At 36.8% G+C, this 23,638-nt stretch overlaps 2 protein-coding genes across 2 annotated transcripts; both read right to left on the bottom strand.

The window, feature by feature from the left end:
* Positions 1-3,784: 3,784 nt before the first annotated feature.
* LOC145784083 (CD209 antigen-like protein 2) lies at positions 3,785-16,172 on the bottom strand. Its single transcript, XM_082595835.1, has 3 exons — positions 15,941-16,172; positions 12,213-12,381; positions 3,785-4,037 (listed from the first exon to the last, which is right to left on the bottom strand). Exons 1-3 carry the CDS (start codon positions 16,170-16,172, stop codon positions 3,785-3,787), a joined length of 654 nt encoding a protein of 217 aa, XP_082451961.1.
* Positions 16,173-21,438: 5,266 nt separating this feature from the next.
* On the bottom strand, positions 21,439-22,179 carry LOC145784081 (uncharacterized). Its single transcript, XM_082595834.1, has one exon. It carries the CDS (start codon positions 22,177-22,179, stop codon positions 21,439-21,441), a length of 741 nt encoding a protein of 246 aa, XP_082451960.1.
* Between the last annotated feature and the right edge of the window lie 1,459 nt (positions 22,180-23,638).

Genomic DNA, 23,638 nt, shown 5'->3' with positions numbered 1-23,638 from the left:
TATGCCAACATTTATATAAGCCTAAACGTGATTTTACTCCAATTTGTAACTGTTTATTATATTGCTTGCAGTCTTTGTATGCATGAGCGCATAAATTAATAGGAAGTGACTTTGTCAATGGGCCACCTGTCAACCCAGTCATATAAAGTTTAAGCTTGTGAGTCTATACTCGGCCATCTGATGGTCATGGTTAATAGGCGTTTACCTGTTGGAACCACGGGTGGTGCATCCGCCAAGTCACTTTAAAATTAATATGCTGAAAGCGGGTGAAGTCAAAACTCTTAAGTACACACGTTTTCATTGTACTTGGTGTTATATTAGAACCTTTTGCCATGTCTGCAAAGCGAGTTAAAATCGAAAAAAAGTTTGCCATGCAGTTCTTGTATGTATAAGTGCCTAAATTTGTATGTCGCGGGAGGAGATCAAAAACTTGTTCAAACTTCTTCAATTTTTTTCATTGTGTTATGGTGATATATTGGCAACTTTTGCCATATCTAGCCAATTAAAATTGAAAAAAAAAATTTTTTTTGCCACTTTTGATCCACCCTAATAAACATTGAATTTCCACCCAACATTTTCTATTTCTGTTTGAACTACATGTACTTTAAAATGTCGTCAATATTACTGCATTCAATTTTTTTCACTAAACTAGATGCTTTTGTATCTGCTTTACGCGGATCCTCTATTGACTTTACATTAATCAGGGTTTCAAGTGTCGAAAGTCTCTTTTTTTCATTTATTTTAGAAGTATTTCGCATCCTTTATGGATCATTCTACAGGAGGCCGGCTTGACTGGTTCCAGGCTTAGGCGCATGTCAGCTTGACTGACCGACCCCTTTGTTTGTTGTTAGAATTTAAATACTTCGCCTGAATGTTTAATATTTTCGTGCTTTTTATTGTTGCATCTGTCGGTTGTATGACCTAATAATCTTCATAATTTGCATAGAAATTGTCATTATTACTGCTCGCAGACTAATTTCGCAGACTAATTTGTTCCTTAGCAACCATATAAATATTTTTAGTCATTTTCTTAAGTGAACTGCTGTAAATTTTACTGATGCTATGAGCTAATAAAGTTGTTCTGAAGAGGGTTCAATACCCGAAATCGCGATCTGCAACAGAAGAATTTCAATTTGTACTTTGTCATGAACATTGAATTTCCACCCAACATTTTCTATTTCTGTTTGAACTACATATACTTTAGAATGTCGTCAATATTACTGCATTCAATTTTTTTCACTAAACTAGATGCTTTTGTAGCCTATCTGCTTTACGCGGATCCTCTATTGACTTTACGTTAATCAGGGTTTAAAGTGTTGAAATTCTATTTTTTTCATTTATTAAACATCTGCTGGCTTTTATAAACTCCTGCATTAAGCTCATTTAAATTATTATTTTAATCACTGTAATCATCCATGTTATACTGTAGTGCACCCGTGTCTTGTCTGCTCCCAGCCAGAGATCGATCGCTTTTTGCATTGATTCAACGTCTACAGACATTGATTAGGTGTGGAAGGTGATTGACTTGCTGGCTGGGATTTCATTATTTTGTTTCCGTTTGTTACACTGAACCTGCAATTCCAAAGAAGTATCTGACTTTCGTGGGCCTAACCTCCTACAAGAATTTCGTTTCCACTAATGATGTGTTTAAACTACTGCATCGGATTATGTTGTGTTGTGCCGTATTGTACCCCTCACTATGCCCTGTTGTGTTCTAACTGTGCTAAATGGCAATTATAATAGTGACTGTCGGTAAAGACCTTAGGGCTTAGATGATGTAAAGCGACATAAAACAAACCATAACAATCAATCAATCAGTTGTAGGCTACAAGTGTTAAGTTGCTAGTCAGATGCCTAATTCTATTCTCAGTTTTTTGCTTTATTTTTAATAACTCTTTGTGTTTTTAGATGTTTCACTTCTAAGTTAATTAAAGCTTTCAATAAATTAAAGGTTCATCACAGCTTCTAATTTGATCACTTTCTTAATTTGTCAGTTTCACAGTAAAGTCACAAAGTCATTTGATATCCAGTAAATCTTGTTTATAATTCTTTTTTGTGTGTGAAATTTATTTCAAACAAGTTCTTCTGAGAACAGTGATTTTTTAGCTGGCAAGCGATGATATTTTTTGCCCCGGCTACGTCTGGAGACGTTGAAACGATATAAATTCGACATATTAGCTGGCAAGATGGTTTGGCTTCCAGTCCAGATGCCATTATAGCGGTCCACGTACCAATCAACTCTTCAATCAGGTGAAATCTTCTGAGAATATTCAAGCAAGGCGCGAGCATAATCAATTACGTCAAGAGCCAACAAGCGGCTCTGGCGCTGTGTGAAAGACACTGGCGCTGTGTGTGTGTCTGTGTGTGTGTGAAAGAATCTGGCGCTGTGTGAAAGACAAACGAGCTTTCGAAACAATGACGTCATGTGATTTTAGTATTGATGGCTGTCAAATAACAAAATATATTTAACAAAAGTCACTATGGCATAATAACAAGAGCATTGTAAAATTTGTGGAAATAATAATAATTAACCACATTTCAGCAGCCTTCTAAGGCAAACTTGGGTAGTGAGGTTAAAACAGACATAGCTCAGTAACAACACGACATGTACCATTATAACACAGAAATAAAGTTTGTAGTTCTGTGTGCTTCACTCTTTGGATTTTGTTTTTTGTGCAAGTATCTCGTTTTGTGCTTTAATCTATCTTGCGCAATCTGCTTCGATACTTTTCCTCTGAACTTTTCCTCCATCAAATATTTAAGTGTTGTGTAGTCATTTTGTATGGGAGCAGAATAGGCAGTTATTCAATGATAAGATTAAACAATACCTTTGATGTTACACTGTGTTTGGTTTGTTTGGTTTCGAATCTTTATCCTGGGACTGACAAAGCCTTGATAGGTTATTCCTGATAGTTTATCATACTTGTAGACAATGTAGAGTTGGTTTTGAATCTTTATGCTCGGACTGACAAAGCCGTGATATAGGTTATTCCTGGCAGTTTCGCATACTAGTAGAGGCTCTTGACGCAAGGCCGGTTACCGAGGTTGGAAGTGTGAAGTTTTCCGGTTGTTGAAGTCTTGTTGGCGGGTAATTATTCCATTCACTAGGTGCCGCTGAATGGAGAGCAGTCCTGAAATGCGTTGCTCAATCGCACACCCCGAGAGTCGAAACAGTGCCGCGTGATCTTCAGCCAGACGCGTAACCACTGAGCTAACGGAGTGAACGGGTCTCTCTCTAGTATTTTTTATGCATTATTGCCTATAATTACTTTTTCTTTTAAACGCTTGATAAAGATTATACGTATAGCCGAAAATGTTTGCTTTAGTTTTGTGTTATAAAGTTAAATCTCGTATTGTTGTTGAACTGTGTCTGTTTTAAGGAAGTGATTTTGAAACTTCTTTGGACTACGGCACACCAAAAATTTCGGAATTTACTGCGACACATTCACATACTACGTCACGATCTTTTTCACTTTTGATCGAAGCTGAAAAACTATAAAACAACTACTAGCGAACTTAATGACAATGGTAATCCCGAGTGGAACATCATCGATTGTTACGTGAAACATTTGTCAATTCATTGTTACGAAATAATTGTTGTCAACAAATCTAATAACGAATAACAACGTTGAATATGGAACGCAAATATTCAAAGTTGTCAATCGTTATTAGATTTGCTGATAACAATTATTTCGTAACAATGAGTGGACAAATGTTTCATGTAACAATCGATAATGTTCCACTCGAGATTTTTATTCATTGAGTAAAGTATGCTAGTAATTGTTTAATTCCATTTTTTTTCACATAGAGGTCGGAGGGTGATCGAACATCTGGTGTCGTAGCTGTGTAGGGAGTCAAAGTACATAGACCCGCAATCCTCATAAATGAGACCGTCTGGTTGCCCACCTCCCCACACAGCATCAGGATCAGTTACAAGTTCGCCATTGATCCATTTCCATGTTCCCTCTTTGTCGATGTCATTCATTCCAATCCATATGTCGATGTCGCTTGGACGCTTCAAAGCATCGTGTATGATCCTGAGAACACAGTGAACAAAGAATGAGAACAATGAAGCAGATTGGAAATGAAATAACCAACCACCGCTTTCATGGCTGCATGTCATTCAATTGTATTTGTGATGTTAAACAATTACTGTAGATAAGTAATTGCTTAATACAGTATAAAATATTTCCATGGTTTCGAAATCTTACAATATTGCAACAACCAAGCAATGAGCAGAAATATTATGAATTCAGAGAAAATCAGATTTAGGTTAAATGGTCAAAGGTCAGTTCAAAACAAGATTTCAAAATCGTGCTAGGTTTTTTAATTATTCAATATACAAAAGTGAAACTGAACTTTGCTAATTAATCTGGTCATTAAAAAATCAAACCAGAAAATTTACAATCAAGTGAAAAAATTGTTGCCAGTCCGAAGCCAAACCAATGTGGATCCAGAAGATGCGATCTATGACTCAGCGAAATAGAATTTTTTGCTACTGCAGATCCTTCTATGCATCAATAAAGTAGAAGAACTAATTTCGAGACGCAGACTCGGAAACAATTTAGTCTAAAAATCTACAAATACTTTTTACTAAATTCCCTTCTACCATATTATGTACTTTTAACATGTTGCAGTTTCACCAAGCATGTCAATCAAAATCAACTCTTAGTCATATTGAGTTTGTAAAACAGTTTTGCCAGTATTGGTGACATCATAACCTAATTCAATATTATTCGGTAATTTTCACCAGTAAATAGTTGTAGACATTTTTACACTGCACAATCTCAACTGATTGCTTCCCACCAGTGGCGTAGCCAAGGGAGGGGGGGGGGTTGGGGGTTACAACCCCTCCCCTTTGGCATGCGTGTGACGTCACGATATTGAAAATGAAGCTTTCAGTCTAAAAAAAATTGCCTAATTTTAAACAAAATTGCATTAATAGAGCGAGTTTTGCCAATACCAAACATCTCAGCCAGGAATTAGCAACAAGAAAATATAGAGACTTAGCTTTATTTCCAAAAAATGCGAAGAAAACATGATCTTATCGTTTTGCTATGCCACCGAACAGCACCATTTTACAGGAATATTCGTACCCACATTTTTGTTGAAAATGCTCTCATAATGCACCAAATTCAAAGTAAAGTTTCAAAATTTTCTGGGGGAGGCCCCCCAGACCCCCCGCCGCTGGGTGATCAAAACCCCCTCTTTCAAAATTCCTGGCTACGCTACTGCTTCCCAACAGTTGGTAGCGTTTCTATTCTTCCTGTTTATTTTTCGGTTTGTGCATAAAAAATGTTTAACATAAGACCTAACTAGAGAAGAATTTTCCTTTTTGATGTTTGCTGTATGTAGGCTAGCCTACTATAAAATTACAAAAATTACATTAAGGAAAAGGCAACTGCGTAACTACAAAAGAATTTACGTTAATTGTATTACGTACCCGTGGTGCAAATTCTTTTGTAGTTACGCAGTTGCCTTTTCCTAATGTAATTTGTTTTCCGTCTGTCTGTCTGTCCACACTATTGCTTTTAATCGTTGCGTGTTTCTTGCCAGTTAGTTAGTCACCTTCAAAGAAGTTGAAATTTACTGCATTTTATAAATATTTTCATACTCCTGATGAGGGCTTAAGGTAAGCCGAAAACGTGTGACTGTTAAACTATTTGTAAATAGGCTACGTAAAATATATTGGCCATGCCCATGATTGTTATAATGCTCAACCCTGTGGTATTGTTGTGTCTTGCCTGTCTCTTTGGCTTTCACCCGAAAATATATATTTCTATTCTTCCTGTTTATTTGTCGGTTTGCGCCGCATAAAGATTGTTCTAAGTAAAGCAGAGTTTTTTTACATGTTGTTTGCTCTAGAGTTAGTCACTTGTCAGATTATATAACTGGCAAATCGTTTTGACTTTACAAACAAACGAAATGAATTTTCTTTAAGTGAAACTTGGAGACATTTCTTTTTTTATCGCAACAAAATATTTTTGTTTAGTTTGCTGATATTGAAATGAACACTTTGTTTGTTTAGTCCAGTGGAGATTCTTAACCAGGGGTATCTTTAGGCTACTCATTTAGGGCAGGGCCTCTGGGAAAAATTAAGACTGGTCGGGAAACAATGCTAAAATGGGCCTCCTCTCAAAATAAAACAATTTTCAGCAAAAATACTGTAATTATAACGAATTTGTATCATGTTTTTATTGCCATCATGCTTTCATTGCCCATTTGATCCCATTGTTGACCTCGTTCATTATCACCTCTATATGTTCTTGCTATGTTCTTCTATATTGAAGTTCGCATTGTATCGCTTTTACATCTTTCACCAGTTTTCTGTTTTTTTTCTCCATACCAACCCAAAGCCAATTTCAGTTTTATTTCCACTTGCACTGAAAGTCACTCTTTTTCCTTCCTCTTTCACCAGGTATTTGCAATACGCAGGTCCTTGTCGTCGCAGAACTCAAGTAGTCGCGTTCCATTACAATTTCTACAATTTCTTACCATCACGATTCCTTTCTTTCACGCCAAACCCTCCATTGACAGCTTTACTTATCTATTTGCTTGCCAACGTGCCCACTAAAGTTCCGAAGACCCAATACAATTTAATGATCACTTTTTGTGCTCCATTCATGGGCTATTTTGTCATAAATCTTTGTTAAAAATATGGGCCATTTTGTTAAAAATCTTTCCTTTTCTGCATCGGATCTTCCACTTTCATCATCATCATCAATTTAGCTTCAAAGAAGCCTGGTCTTTATCCCTTTGTGCTGCATGAGTATAAATTACGCTACGTGCTCGAACACCATCGCCATTATTATGTCACTTTGTCTAAAAACCTCTACAACATTTTTATATAACTCTTCCTTTACCAAAATCCAAACTCCTCCAATGCCCTGTAGTGCAGCCTACAACACAAGCTTCCCGCATTCAAACTTCCCAGTCGTACCCCTGAATTCTTAACCACCTTGTCAGAAGTTTTAAAGTTGGTAAATGATGAAACTAAGCAAGCCATAACTTGGCATGTTAAAAGTCAACAAAATGAGTTTAACAAGCGATGACTAAGCAAGTCAGACGTGAGCACGTAAATCTCATCTGCTGACTTGGCAGTAGCTGAAATGGAATTGCTGAGTTGTCGCATGCCGAGAGGTCCGACCACCCTTGCACAAGCCTACATGTCTTATAGTTAGAGATGGGCAAGATCACCAGTATTGGTGATCTTGAAGATCAAGATCAAGATCACCAAACTAAGTGATCTTGAAGATCAAGATCGTGATCTTGAAGAACAAGATCACTTTCAAGATCACTTTTTGTGTACTTGAAAAAAAATAAAGTTTTTGATCAATGATGTTGCAAAAAATAGTTACTACTGTATAAGCAACCTGGGTAAAGGTGTATAGTTGGTATTGCTAACTTTTACTTTTAACTACTCGATCGCTGGCCTAAGAATTGTAATGAGTTAGTGACTGTTGCTATTAGGCCTATCAATTGTTGACGTAGTTTGCGTAGAATCGCAACGTCACACCCAAGGCCGAGGTTAATTACAGTAGTAGCCTACTGAAAAAGCAATTAGTTTTATGCGTTTTATTTATAATGCAGTAGAATTCGCCTATAACGGCTTCGTTTATAACGTCAATTCGCCTATTACGTCACATTTCGCTCCGTCCCGGCAGAATTCCTATCTTTTACGTACATTGTAGTTCGGCTACAACAGCATCGCCTATAACGTCAATTTGCATGTAACAGCACCCTTTATTGGTCCCCAGATGTCTTTTGTTCGTTTATAACGTCACTTTAAGTTTTAAGCCATCACCTTCACTATGAACGGTCAGTCTTTTAATCCAGTTAGCGCTGCTGCTTGCAAAATGTCTTCCCTTTATTTTGCTACGTCGATCGTTCGCAGCAGGGACTTTAATTAACTGAATTAACTTTTTTCCCCGTTGAAAAACTATCACGTGTAAAAGGCAGCTCTACAGCTGACCTTTAAACAACTCAAAGCAACAGTTGTACGTGCAGTAGCCTACTGTATAAACTAATTAACCGAGTTAACTTTTTTTCCCGCGTGAAAAAATCCGAAGTCACGACGATAGCGAGAAAATCCTACATTATTTAGCAAAAGCTGAACGCTATGTGGTAGAGAAATCCGTGTCAAAACCGAAACAGCTGAAGATCAATGCCTTTTTTCTACTACTGTAGCCTACGTAACGAGCTGTATTGCGCAAATTTCCTGTACCTTTCGCTGTAGGTTATTTTTTTTAAACAATTTCTTTGTTTACTGTATTTTCTGCGTGACTTTTGTCAGTTTGGTGGTACACAGTAAACCTGACTGGATTATACACCTCTTTTTTTAATAAAAATACAGTTTTGGAATAGTTTGTGGTAGTTCGTCTATAACGGCAATTCGGCTATAACGTCAGTTTTTGCAATCCCCTAAAGGTGTCGCTATAGGCGAATTCTACTGTAAATAAAGTTTGAACTGCATCATTTTTTACCACATTTTTGTCTGGTTTATGTGAGAGTTTTTATTCGTGTTCCTTAGTTGTTTTAACTTTTACTGTATTAGGCCTATGTCAATGTTTATTGCACCATTTATCCATCTGACAACCTTGATACTGTTGTCTGCTATCAAAAAAGTTCCAGAGGTTTGTGGTCAAACAAACCGCTCCATACTCAGACCCTAAACAAGTCTTGGTCTGGTTTTGCTGCAATAAACCACTTTACATGACCAAAGTCGGCTAGAGTCCAGATTTTTTAACACCGCCATTCTAGACTTTTGAAACATCTAAAATTGGGTCAAAGAAAGCAAACGTTTCTTTAAAATTGACACATGGAAATTGTGAACAAAGTTAAATCATTTTTTATTATACGTCAACATAAAGTAGGCTACACGGAAGTTGACTTCTTTATTATGACCAACACCGAAAACTTTTTCAATTTTGAAATGGCAACACTGACCAGATTAAAAGGAGATTTTAAATCGTCGTTTGTTCGACACATACCATACGACACATACCACATACCATTGTTTCAACACATACCACTGCAGTGGCAGTCGCCACTAACTACTTTGTACAGTATGAGTTTTAAAAAAATGCCTCTATCTAGGAAGTAAACTTCAATTTTAAAGTGATCTTGATCTTATTGTTCTTCAAGATCAAGATCACACAAAAAAAAGTGATCTTAGATCAAGATCACCAAAAAAAAGTGATCTTGAAGATCAAAATCAAGATCACGCCCATCTCTGCTTATAGTGCATGTGGCATGCAACTGAATTTGTTGCAGGGCAGTAGCCAGACCACAGAGCAAGCGAGGGCCAACTTTTTTTTACCTCTTAAATACCGGTATCCACAAAAATTGCATTTTAACCTCTTGAATACCGGTATCCACAAAAATTGCAATATATCAGATTAGTGTTAAGACCAACACTGGTCTCTTATTTTATCCGTTAGTTAAATCACGGCAACCATATTACAATGACCAACATAACACAGCAATTGTTGACTTGTTGTATAAGTAGCGGTAGCCTACTTGTTATGAGCAAAAACTTCAACTGGCTCGAAGAAGCTAGTGCCGAGGATTTTGATATATATGATTAGGCTACATTCCGCCTATACACACCCGTGAGCTAGTCTATTGCAATTGCAGTCGCGGATGTTTCGATGCAAACCGTCTCACAAACAAATCTAAATCGAGAAAAAATAAACACTGCTTAAAAGAATACGGGTTTATATTTTGTACGCGTTGTCTTCAAAAACCACTTGCTTTACCACTGCACATTTTGCGATTTATCACTGCACAAATTGATTATCACTAACTCTTAGAATTAGGTATGGTACCGAGAATAGCGAGAGCTGATATCAAATACTAGGCTATAGCCTAATTTGTACCGGTTTGTAGGCCTGCTGGAAAACCATTCCCTCTGTTAGGTTATCATTCTTTCCCAAAACATTTTCATTTTGCACAGTTTCTGACAATTTTTCTACCAACCTACTGTAACACGTGTTGGCCTTGGTTAAATTGAACATGTTGAGCACTGTTGTACGCGTCAATGAAATAAATTGACGGCGTCAGCGTCAGCGCGAATTACCTAAAAACTTTACGGCGTAAAGTACTGCGTAAGCTCTTAAAGAAATTGACGGCGTCAGCGCTAACTTGTAGCGCTATTTTAGTCAGGGTCTCACAAAACGGAAGTATTTCAACCAAGTTTAGGTTAATAATAGCTATTAATAAAGCGAGCAGGTTTTATGTTTTGATACTGTGTTATAACTAGCTGCTTTAGCTTTTTAGTTATTTCCTTGTAGAAACACAAGCATTTCAAAACGCTTGTCTGACAATCTGCTGCGTTTGGGACGCATAATGTCCTTTCCAAGTGAAAACATGACTTCCACAGCAGCGCTGAATGGTATTGGTGTGTTGTATTTCAAAAACAAGTCTTGAAAACGTTTACTCGGAAAGGTAGGCCTATCACTGTTCCAAGCGTGCTGTGATGGCTTAGCATATATAAATCTTTTAACGAGGTCCACTGCACCAACATCGCTCTTTTCAAGGGCATAGAGCTTTTGAAATAAAGTACCTTCAACCACCGCGATGACATTCATGGATTTTTTGCTTTCTCTTTCTGATCGCTCGTTCTCGATACTGCTCACGATATGAGTGATCACCATTTGGCGAACTTCTTCCGCTTGTATTTCAGGTAGTCATTCCAACCAACGCGGAAGCGAGTAATTAGGATAAGTCGCGCTGGCCAGAATACATTGTGAAACTCTTATTGCGAAACGAGATTTTCCATGAAAACAAAAAATGACGCATAGCGCCTGACGCTTAAAATCGACAAAATAATTGACGGCGCTATCACTTCTGTCAACTAAAAAATAAACTGACGGCGCTAGCCTCAGCGTCAACAAAAAGTTGACGCCGTTAAATGACGCCGTCAAATTGACAGCGTCAACGTACAACACTGATGTTGAGGTTGCCAAAGGAGGGGGTAGGGGGGACGAAATTGTTCAATCATCTTAGCTGTTAACTAAACAAAACAATTGTAGTTAATTGGGCCTAGGTTAGAGCTCTGCAACGGGAAAGATGGGCAAAATCATTATAATTGTAGCTATTGTTCGAGAATGTTGGAATTTTGCCAGGGGGGCGAGGCCCTTCCTGGCCCCCGGCTGGCTACGGGCCTGATTTGTTCTCTTCGCTTCATATGAATCGCAAGGTCTGAAATTAAAGCTTAATAAATAAATAGGCTAAATTATATTGAATTTCATTGGCCATTACGAGTCTATTGTTATGTGCCATGGTCTTTGCCAAAAGAATCTTACAGTTAAGGTAGCCTAACGTGTGAATGAAGAATTGAATCTACCTAAAAGCAAGTAAAGAACTATGTTTATTCCAAATGAATGTGAAGACTAATCCAGAAATTGCAATTTGAAAACTTCCAAGCCACCATGGTGTTACTATTTGGCAAGACGGCAACAGACAGCGTTTCAAAGCTTAAACACTTGATGTGATTTGCTAGCCAAATAGTTGGCCTAATTACGTATTTGAAATGTTAAACTTCTTTCGCTGTTTCAAGATGTTCTTCAATTTATTAGTCAGCCTAAATTGCGATTAAAAGTAATTCGATTTTTGCAAGCGCAAACCACGCCAAAGTTGGAAAATTTGAAATTATAACTTAGCCTACATTGAGATCAAAACCACTTTAATAAAATCGGTTCTTACCATTATAAACCAATAAACCATACCAAACCACCCTTTTTCATTACAAGCCCTATGTTGATGTGTTGAAGGTTCTTGTCAGTATAAAACCATAGGTACTAAAATTTGCAAAACTAACTCTATTGTGATATCATAATGGAATGATGTCAAGGAGAAATTTCCTCCTCCTCAAAGGCGTGAGGTCTCTATTAGAACGGCGGTCTCTATTCTCTATGCAGTCTCTCGTTCTGGTTTCTGATCAGTCAATTCCTCTTTTAAATAGTTCCAAACAGCAGGTTTTGCAAGTAGGCTATGCCTACACTCCTACAGTACGTCATTGTATATGCTAGGCTATAGTGGGCAAGGGGCAAGGAGATTTCACTAAATCTCATGGAGTAGGCTACGAGTACAAAAAAGTTAAGAAACTCTGTTTTATTCAATTTAGTTACAAAAGTATTTATATATTTTTAATAGATAAACTGATTTGTTAGTAATCTTACAACTTTTGCAAGCAGTGCTTGTAGCCTCACCTTCTATTCTCCATAGTTCTGACGCCGTAAACTGCTAAATCAGCTCCAATTTCTTGGCAGGATTGTCTGCTTGTTGTATAATTTTGTTCGTCAAGTAATATTTTATATTGGCATCCATTGGTCAGTCCAATCCATCCGTTATCCAAACTTACAAATCCGTTTCGGATTGCTAAGAAATTTTTTTTATAATGTTTAGTTGAGATATTTATGTTGGTTCCACCAGATCTTCTATCTTGCTTGTTGCTTATTTTAGTAGAGCCGGGTCGTAACCACCAAGGGCTTGATGCGGTTCTATCTACCTCACAAACAAAACAAGGAATAAAGGGTTGAATGGTTTATTGATATTGTCCGATTGAAATCATACCATAAGCGAAATTTTAACTTCTCTTTACTGGATACTTGGTGAGAATAAACTATCTTCTTGGTAGAAGAAGAGCTCGAACTACAGCCTGCACTCCATCACTGGCAAACCGTCCTATAAATCCAAATTAAGAAATCGCACAACCTAAAAGCTTTCCATGCAGCATCTCATTTCAACAAACACTGAGGTTCAGCACAAAAGGACGCAACTTTTCTTAACACAATTGCCGTGAGTAGCCTATAATGCAGAAGCGTTGATCCAATTCTTACGTATGCGTTAGCATGCAGGTCACGCCATTGAAAATAAAGGTGAAATAACGTAAAAATAACGCAACACAAACCCCAGAAGGGGCAATCGAACCGATGGAACAATGTTTAATATTTGTTCAAAAGTTGTTGAAAACCATTTGATTGTTTACAGCCTTTTTTTCAACAGGTATACTTTTTAAATAATCTATCATCAATGCTGTACAGGAACAAATTCGATTTGTTTGTCTAATTATTATTAATTGTCCATTGTTCGTAACAAAATCCCTGTTAAAATTCAGCCGTTTTCATTCATTCCATTTCATTTCCACCTTTGATGTCATGGTATGTCTCTGATTAGGAAACCGTCCCATCATTTCCGAATGCTTAATTCCGCACTTGCGATAGACGTGCCCGATAAATGTCATTTGGCTGTTATAACAGTTCTTATGAGGTTGCAAGAAGTAAATCAAGTGCGTGTCCTCATTTCTTCGTTAGTGATCCTATCCATCCAGTTAATTCCCATCATTCTCTGTATGAAGCAAATTTCTGCATCGTTGATCTTCTTTTCCATCTGTGGTCATATAGTCCAGAATACACAGCCATACACCAGAACTGACCACTTGCACACCTGCAAAATTCTTATCCTAGTCTTCTGAGATATTGAGTTAGATTGGCCATTTTGGTGAAAGCTTGTTTGGATTGTGCAATTCTTGAGTTGACATCGCCCCAGCGCATCGACCATTTGTTCCGGTCAAGTTGCCAAAGGTTCTCATTTTTCGGAATGATTATGTCGAGTCGTGGTATCAAAATATCAAATATTAGACTGGCTAAAGAAGTAGGCTTAATAACAGATATAAAGTCGAGTCTATTTGTGTTTACCTGTAAATTGGGACACCAGTCTTCCTTCTAAAGCCGCTATCTTGTCTGAAAAATAAATAAATTTGTTGCCATTTTTAGACACAAAAGAAACGGAGTAATGCCAAAAAATACCCAAGTTAAAATTAAAATATATTTAAATTTTAAAGCTTTGGTAGAGATTTTGCTTTGTTGAACCGTAGAGAAATAAAACAAAGTAACTTCAGCGGGTTTAACATGATGTATTACATACACAAATATAACATAATTAAAAATAAACTCTAACGTTTTCGACACGTACGTGTGTCCTCATCAGGAATTACATATCTGCAATATACATAAAATGAAAATTGTAAGGTAAATTTGACTTTGCACTTTGAAAATCATCTCTCGAGGTAGATCTGATTTTCAGACTAAGATCATGGAAGCCTTAAGAATCAAACGTAATAATCCGTCTCTCAACCGGCAGTTATTCGCCTGTGGCTCATCGTTCCTTTTGTGTGTGTTCTAACTGTTTGTCAAATACCTGTAGTTTACACCTCATATGATCTGTTTTCCACCGTATAATTTACTTGTGATCATTCCTGTGTCATTTGTTCAGTTTGTGCTTTTCAGTCTGAAGTGTCGTTGGTATACAGTCACAGTTATAGTGCAAAGTCAAATTTACCTTCCAATTTTCATTTTAGGTATATTGCAGATATGTAATTCCTGATGAGGACACACGTACGTGTCAAAAACGTTAGAGTGTGTTTTTAATTATGTTATATTTGTGATTGTAATGCATCATGTTAAACCTCCTGAAATTAAATTTTAAATTTAATAAAAATTAAAATACAGATGTTAAAGATGATACCTAGATTTTATTGCCGACGTTTCGTCAGTCAGCACGACTCCTTGCTATTTTATTTATTTCGTCAGTATATTTTTGTGTTGTCCCATTGGTGCTGAACAGGTTGCCCGGTGTGAATGACGAAACGTCTGCAATAAAAACTAGGCATCATCTTTAACATCAGGCGGTAGCCTAGTATCCCATAGTCACCAGAAAAATGCAAGACACATTAATTATCAAACGCCTGGTGAACAGTTTCACTCTGATTTTAAAATACAGAGTTACATTTACCTGAACTATTTGTTAGTTGTTCATTCAGAGACGATATTTCATCTGAAACAGTGAATCAACAATACGAATTAAATAATCATCACAATTATATTAACACATGAAAGTGTGCGTCAGCAATTACATACAAAATTTTGGTTGATTTCTTTTGAATGAATGGTTCACCAAGTAGTTAGCCTACTTCAATAGCATTACTGTCAGAGTGCTTGTGCTGAGAACGGTAATTGAAAGTTAATATGCAAACTGCAAGTTAAAATAGAGAAAGCAATAATGTCTTTTCACACAAAGTTTTACACTGTTTAAAAAAAAAGTTAAAATAAACAGTTTTTATTTACTCGATTGATTTGTGAGTTGTTCATGCAGCGAAGATATTTCCTCTGAAACAATAACAATATAATACGACAATAACAATACGACATTAATAAACATCACGTTTATATTAACAATAAAAAAATGAAAGTGTACATCAGCAGTCACCTATGTCTACAACAACAACCACAGTGCCACTGCCAGAGTGCTCAAGTAACAAACGATGCCGAAGAGTCAGCACTCAACATACACGATAAAATGGTAGCAATTCCACAAAGTTTTATATTTAGTTTTATAAGAATTAAGGAATGTGGAGATTTGAAAATTTATAATTAGTGTTTCACTAATTTACATCATACATTTGAAGATAATAAATGTGGCAACAACGCTTCTGTGACATTGGTTTTTATTTTTGTTTTAACATTCAGACATTTTATTTGAAAGTTGTTTTTGCAATAGAAGCGTTTTTTTTTTTTCAAATTACAAAATTGTTGATAAATTTAATCTTTAAATTAAATTAATGATCAACCCATTTCTATTATTTTTGTTTTTACCTGTACATTTTGATTTCAGTCTTCTTTCCTGGTCCATTAACTTATCTGAACAATAAAGTTGATTGCTAACATTTTGGGAAATGAAATGAAAGGCCCATACTTGTTACTCCATTTATCTGTTGCTCATCACATAAACAATTTCTATCATCTAGCAAATAACTCGTTTCACAATAATAATAATAATAACAAAAACATTAACTAGGACACTGACGTACCAATATGCAACTTAGCCAGCAAATTAGTAAACAATAATAATTCAAATAAACATAAAAGCAACAACTTACCTTTGACGATCTGCTCAGTGATTTGCTTTATATCTTCTTCCTTGCTTTCACCGAGAAAATTCTGTCCACCTTGCTGGATGTTTGAGTGCACATACACGGTCTCAGCACACTTGCTGCTTGGTGGAGATTCCTTCTCAGGATCAAATGTTCTGCATAGAGTCGTCGGCTCTTCGTGGCTTGCTGGAATTGAAAGGCAAAGAGCTAAAATGACCCATTTCACAAACTTGTTCATTTTGATCGTAGAAATGTTAAACAGCGTTAGATTTTAAACTATGACTTGTACCTTGAGACAAAAAATTGTAAAAATGATTTATTCAGTCGATTGTGGACAAAATATATCCGCGTTTCGAGCCATATATGAACGTGAAATTGCTTCATTTACGTCACATCCGTTAATACGCGATGAAGCTTATTTTGCTTCTTTAGATGATAATCACGATTGTCACCAGAAGCACTTAGGCCTACCGATGACGTAATGCTTCAGAAGATTGATTCAATGCATGTGCGGTAATAGTGGTGAGGTTTGAGTGCTTTCATTCCATTGCAAATCTTTGGCATCCACCTCACCCAATAGTTAAGCGGCAATAACAACTGTATCTTCACGCAATGTTATTTAACTGTATTGGACACACACTAAACAAATTGTTCCAATTCCTCTTGGTTTTGTCTTAATTTCAAGCTTTTCTGCTTTGATTTGTCAATTATTCGTTCATGGAATCACAACAACAACCAACTTTCGAAATGTTTTACTGCAACAAAAGCTTCTTTGACTTCACTTTGTTTCGTATGAAATTCAGTCTAAGCAGTGGTGGATCCAGACCAGTGGTTCGCGAACTTTCACGGACTCCTTTTTCACTTTTCACGGACTCCTTTCAAAAAATTATCAAGATTACGAACCCCCCAAATTTTTAAGGCTGACCATAACTAACCAATAATTTTGCAAAACTACGCTTGCTATTATTCATAAATACTAGCGAACTTCAAAATTAATATTGTCTTCGAATTATTTAAAAAAAAACTCTCAAACACAAAATGTTACATTCCGGGGTTACATTCAACAACAATCAGGAAAAGAACTTCACATGAACAGGTACGTCTTATAAAATAACAATGATGCGTCATGTCATAAGTTTGGAAACAAAGTTAAATTATGTTCTAAATGATAAAGACCATTACATCTCAAATTTGGCCAATTTATTGCTGAGATTGTACTATGTTTAACATTTTTTTTCTTTTTTTTCTAAACTTATGACGCATCCTGTTCAAACTTAAAACAAAATGAGAAGCCTGTTGTTCTCTGTCCTGCACCAAAACACAGAACTGTGGTCGGGTTTTGATAAAGCTACACGATAAAGCTATTCACAGCTTATTTTTTTTTTAATTTTTATTTGATTTTTACAGGTTATAAATCTCATTTAATTTTTACAGGTTTTAAAAACAGATTTCATTTCATTTGTTCAGGTTACTACAGGTTACATCATCACAGTTCCTTGTGATTTTCACAGGTTATAATTTTGAAAAAATTAAATTTTATTTGATTTTTACAGGTTATAAATCTCATTTAATTTTTACAGGTTTTTTTTAACAAAACAATTTTCATTCAAATCAAAAAATAAAGAGCCCAAAATGTAGATACCAAACTCATGTTCAGCAAACAAATGTTTCGAAAATAAAATTTTCGAATATAAATGCTTACATTTATAACACTGAAGATGAAGACAGTATAGTTTTCGAAACGGTTGTTTGCTGAACATGAGTTTGGTATCTACACTTTGGGTTCTTTATTTTTTGATTAGATTAACCAGGCGTTCCAACCATTTTGCTCCTAAATTTTCATTCATTTTGTTCAGATTACTACAGGTTGCAATGATCATCACAACTGCATTTTGCTTTTTGTGATGTCGTAGATGATGCCGTCAAGTTGCTTGGTTTCCAGTTGGACAAATTAATTGAAACGTTGTAGTAATGGATGGAGGTAGCCTTAGTAATTCTGAGGTTTTTTTCTGCAGATTGGATTACGGTTATAACATTTAATATCTTTTCAGGAATTAAAGGTTTAAAGTTTTTTTTGCAGATTAAATTACAGTTGTAATATTTAACATCTTTTCAGGAATTATCGATTCATTACTTTTTGCATGTTTTTCAGACCTTCTGATGATCCGTTAGGTGAAACAATTTGTAAAGGCTTCAGATAGTAATAACTATATTTGATTTAATGTTTTTTTTAATTTTTTTACTGGCTAGTTATAAATTGTAAGTGGAATGTACCCAGAACTTTCTTATGTAAAGGCATGTTCGAAGCTTAAGGTTTACTGCCCCCGCATCGACGACCAAAATGCTGAATTTTCACCAATTTGAGATGCTATTTTGTCATTGCTCAATAAGCAAACTTGTCGCAAAAGGGCGAGATGGTATTCAAAAAATGGCCGATATCGCCGATACCGATATATTGGTCTACTCTACCCCATATATCGGTACATCTCAAAACAAAACAGAAGTATTTCAATCAAATTTAGACTAACAATAGCTATAAATAAAGAGCAGGTATTATGTTTTGAGACTGTATTGTTATTGGCTGCTTAGCCTATTGTAGAAACACAAGCAGTTCAATTTCAAAACATTTGTCTGACAATCTGCTGCGTTTGGGACGCATAATGTCCTTTCGAAGTGAAAACATGCGTTCCACAGCAGCTCTGGATGGTGTTGGTGTGTTGTATTTCAAAAACATGTCTTGAAAACGTTAACTCAGAACGTTAAGTACTAGCAAACTTTAATATCAATGTTGTCTTCGAATTATATTAAAAACTTTCTCAAACACAAAATGTTACATTCCGGGGTTACATTCAACAACAATCAGAAAAAGAACTTCACATGAACAGGTACGTCTTATAAAATAACAATGATGCGTCATGTCATAAGTTTGGAAACAAAGTTAAATTATGTTCTAAATGACAAAAACCATTACATCTCAAATTTGGCCAATTTATTGCTGAGATTGTACTATGTTTAACATTTTTTTTCTTTTTTTTCTAAACTTATGACGCATCCTGTTCAAACTTAAAACAAAATGAGAAGCCTGTTGTTCTCTGTCCTGCACCAAACCACAGAACTGTGGTCGGGTTTTGATAAAGCTACACGCATATCATGTTGTACATCCAAACGATTTCGGTGTTTGGTTTTTATGGTAACAAAAGCCGAAAGTGCAGTCTCGCAGAGGTAAGTAAAATCAAATGGAATCAGATGTCTGATTGCTTTGCCAATGATTGATAGAATTGTTGCTGAGAGAACCAAAGTTCTTCCATAGTTTTAGTATTAAATTAAAGTTTGCTTGCTCTCTGTCGTTTAAAGTAGACTCAAGATTAACCTAAAATAAGGTTTTATTCACTTAAAACGAAACATCTGAAAACATAAAGTACAATACAATAAGATACTCTTACGTGTAGCCTAGCTTACACCAAACCACAACCATCTTCACAGCTGACAACACTAACTGAAAGAGCGTCTACAACAAAAGAGAGAGAAACTAAATTAGGACGCTTGCTTTTAGCAGAAGTCGTGAACAGCAGATGGCAAGTAAAGGAGTTGATGCTCAATGCAGAACTGTAACAAGAGTTGTCCCTCTCATCACATTTATCCTCCCTAAAATATTACCATAAACACTTGCAAACAGGTTTATGCAAAAACAATTCAAACGTATGGAACACATTCATAACGATCTACAGGTTTTCTTATACGCGTGGATCTCCTTAAGGTAGTTGGAGGAGTCGGAGAGGAATCAACAGGGGAAGGTACATTAGATTCACATGAAACGTCAAGATCACGATCAGTATTATCACAATTATCAGGAACATCACGTGAAAGTTCAGTAGGAACATCAACGTCATGTCTCTGCAATGAGTCCGACGACTCTGGCAGTTCTGCGTCCATCGAAACATTCTGCTCACATGAAGACTGCCCTATCGGTGCAACATCTCTGAGCGATACTGTTGTTTCTCTCCCTGTAGGGAATCGAATGCGGGCATAGTTTGGAGTGGCATGAACAAGCTCCACTTCCTCAACAAGTGGATCGTATTTAGTAGAGCGACTATGAGACTTCAAATACACATTTCCATGTGTACTCAACCACGTAGGCACGGAAACACTAAAGGATGAGCGACGTTTAAATGAAAATAGCCGTTCGTGGGGTGTTTCATTTGTAGCAGTACACAACAGTGACCGAATTGAATGCAAAGCATCAGACAATACAAGTTCCCACTGCGATATGTCAAGTTTACGTGATTTCAAAGAAAGTTTTACTGCGGACCATATGATCCCATTATACCGCTCACACTGATCATTACCAGGAGCATTGTATACAGATGTGCGGCTACACGCAATTCCTCTGCTATGCAAGTAAGTGATGAGTTTACGCGAGAGGAATGCAGAGCCCCTATCGGAATGAACATAGGCAGGCATTCCAAACATAAAGAACAATTTGTTCAAACAAGAAATTACAGATTGTGCATCTGTACTGCGACAAGGAAACGCAAATGGAAAACGTGAAAATTCATCAACAATTGTCAGTACAAATCGATTTTTAGTTGAGGATGGCAAGGGACCCTTAAAATCTAAACTTATACGTTCGAACGGTTGTGTAGCTTTTATAACTTGCGCTAGAGGAAGCTTGTAAAATTTGGGTTTTACTTCGGCACATATACTACAACTTTGTACAACGTTACGAACTTCATCGAGAGAATATGGTAATTTTTTCGCCCGAACAAAGATAATACTCTGCATACTGGGAAGGGGATACGCATCCAGATGTGTAAATCTATTTACGGTCTGGCTGTAGTCCACACACATTCGCTTTTTGTGGTTTTCGTTTTTGACAACAACCAGCTGCGCCCGCCATGGTGAAGAACTGGGTTCTATGATATCGTCCTTAAGGAGTTGAGTAATTTGACTTTCAATGAACTCCTGATCAGCTTTTGAATAGCGTCTAGATTTTGAAGTAAATGGACGACAATCCGAGGTCAAATGTTCGAATAATTGCACTGGTTTGACCGCTCTTAACGCATCCAGAACACCTAAGTGTAACGAGTTATCAGGTCCCCCAAAGTTGAAATTGACACTACGGTTTTGTTTTAGGAACTCACGTCCGAGGACCCAAAGCAAACCATCCATCACTGAGAATTCGATATCTCGATAGCTCCGATCTAATAGATCCACTGAGGCAGAACAAGACCCAAAAGTATTGACAGATGCGCCTTCAACTGCCAAGTCAATTTTCTCCGTGTTTCTTTTGACAACAGTAAGTTTAGCGAGGCGAGCAAAGTCCATCTTGATGTGGTCACGGGTAGCACCTGTGTCGATGAGCCCTCTTCCAGAAACACCATTGATTGTGACAGCAACATTAACTTTGTCGTCATCAGAATTTTGCATAGGACACAAGACAGAAAGATTTGTTGACTCGTCACAAGCAGCTGCTGTAAGTTTCGGCGTTTCCTTGGAGCCCCTCTTCATTCGACAAACTTAAACGAAATGCCCCTTTTTTGGCAGTTAAAACAAATGCAATCTTTCGCTGGACAGTTTGCCCGAGAGTGCCGTTTAGCACCACAAAAGAAACACATCTCTAGCTTCATGGCAGCACACTCACTTTTATAAGGCGTCCTTGCGGTAGAAACGTTTTCAGCAAGAGGGCAAGCGATAACATCCTGAACATCCGGTGTATGGTACAACTCGGCATTTAACCGGGCATCGTTAAGTGCTTGAGCTTTGTCGAAAGCTTGCTGAAGTTGCAGCACATTGTCTTCCAGCAGTCTCTGGCGAATATACGCAGAGTTAATTCCAGCAATAAAAGCATCTCGAACGGCTGCTTCTTTGTTTTCCTTAAGACTAACGGCTTTAAAATTGCAGTCGGTACTAAGTTTCTGCAGCCTTTGAAAAAAATCTTCGAGAGGCTCACCCAGCTTTTGCCGACATGTATTAAGCTTGCGTCTAGCGAAGACCTCGTTTACCGGCTTCAGATACATCAATTCAAGACGTGCCAGGACATCGTCATAGGTTGTGGCTTCACTGATGAGCGAGTACACGGAAGTATTTACAAGGTTGATCAGAACGGCCAGTTTGTCATCGTCGGTAGCGTCGTCGATTCTCTTAACGTAGTTTTGAAAGGTAAGTTTCCAGTGTTCCCACGTCCTAGCAGCTTCAGGTGCATTTGGATCAACATCAAATTCTTTGGGCCTCAAATGCTTATTCATGTTATTAAATGAATAAATTGTCATATAAAGTAGACTCAAGATTAACCTAACATAAGGCTTTATTCACTTAAAACGAAACATATGAAAACATAAAGTACAATACAATAAGATACTCTTACGTATAGCCTAGCTTACACCAAACCACAACCATCTTCACAGCTGACAACACTAACTGAAAGAGCGTTTACAACAAAAGAGCGAGAAACTAAATTAGGACGCTTGCTTTTAGCAGAAGTCGTGAACAGCAAATGGCAAGGAAAGGAGTTGATGCTCAATGCAGTACTGTAACAAGAGTTGTTCCTCTCATCACATTCTCAAATCAATAAATTCATCTTTGTTGGAATCTTTGTCATCAACACTGTTCAAGTCAATAAAAAAAAGATTTCGAATCCATGCAACCCTTTGCTTTTCAAACTTCTGTTAAAAGTTATCTGCTCAAGGAGGGGGGTTGGATCAAATTCAATCAACTGTTACGTGTTATCCGCTGGGGCTATTTCAACAGAAGTTGCACTGGTGTGAAAAAAATTTATTTGTCTATAAGTTTGAAAAGTCATTATTCTAAAATTTTATATATTTAACTTGATATTTTAATTTTTGCAAATGTACCCAAAAACGATAATTTGGTTTATCTTGTCGCCGTTTAATTGCCGTACTAATCCGATTTCATGCAAAGTTCTGAAGAACAAAGAGCTCGATCAACCGCACGAAGTGTGTGTGCGGTGTGTGAACTCATTGCATTGATAAAGATTTACGACTTGCGAGCAAATCTTATTGTAGGCTAGGCCTACTCATTAATTCTAAAATAGTTACAATCAGAGTAATATTGTTGCAGGACTTTGAAAAGCAAAACAAAACTGCATTTGTTGTTTTACAACGTAAAACGGCGGTATCGCCCCCGTTGAGAACCACTGTTTTACATTTTTGTCCTAAACTAATGCTTTCCAAAACTCATGGCTAGCTTCTAGTTTTATGAAACCAAACTTCTCATAAGAAACACCTTAGCCTGCTCGAATAGCTGTTTCCATCTTCGTTTGTGTATTTTTGGTCTACAATTGAGTTTGCAGTATGAATATTTTTAGTAGAGAGAAGACAATTGAACAAGCTGTTGAAATTATCTGAAATTTCTAAGTTCAAATTAGGCGCTTTTGAAATGGTGGATTTGTGTCAAGTCGCATCACAAATATCATGCAGGCTACATCATAAGTCATTTCGCTTACGGGTGTTTATAAACATGACTCATAAATTACATCCACTAAAAATACAGCATTTACATCATCAACGCTAAGTTCGAAGCTCACTTTTTATTGAAGATCGTGTCAATCAATTTGAAAATACATTTTTAGTCTGCCAGCGTCGAAACAATATAACAGCGAAGTGAGGAATATGCTTAAACAAAGGAAATGTGAAATAACCCACAGTCAGCAAATCTACATAAATTTAACGTTTACAATTAATGTTG

The sequence above is a fragment of the Aplidium turbinatum genome, chromosome 15 (assembly GCF_918807975.1).
Source record: "Aplidium turbinatum chromosome 15, kaAplTurb1.1, whole genome shotgun sequence".
NCBI lineage: Eukaryota > Metazoa > Chordata > Ascidiacea > Aplousobranchia > Polyclinidae > Aplidium > Aplidium turbinatum.
This window is presented reverse-complemented; position numbering and strand designations above follow the sequence as displayed.

Coding starts and splice junctions, on each gene's coding strand:
- LOC145784081 (XM_082595834.1), bottom strand. CDS start 22,179: ATGAATAAGCATTTGAGGCCCAAAGAATTTGATGTTGATCCAAATGCA.
- LOC145784083 (XM_082595835.1), bottom strand. CDS start 16,172: ATGAACAAGTTTGTGAAATGGGTCATTTTAGCTCTTTGCCTTTCAATT. Junction 12,382..15,940: donor CACTGAGCAGATCGTCAAAG/GTAAGTTGTTGC, acceptor AAAATTTCTTAG/CAATCCGAAACGGATTTGTA. Junction 4,038..12,212: donor AGAACTATGGAGAATAGAAG/GTGAGGCTACAA, acceptor CTGTGTTCTCAG/GATCATACACGATGCTTTGA.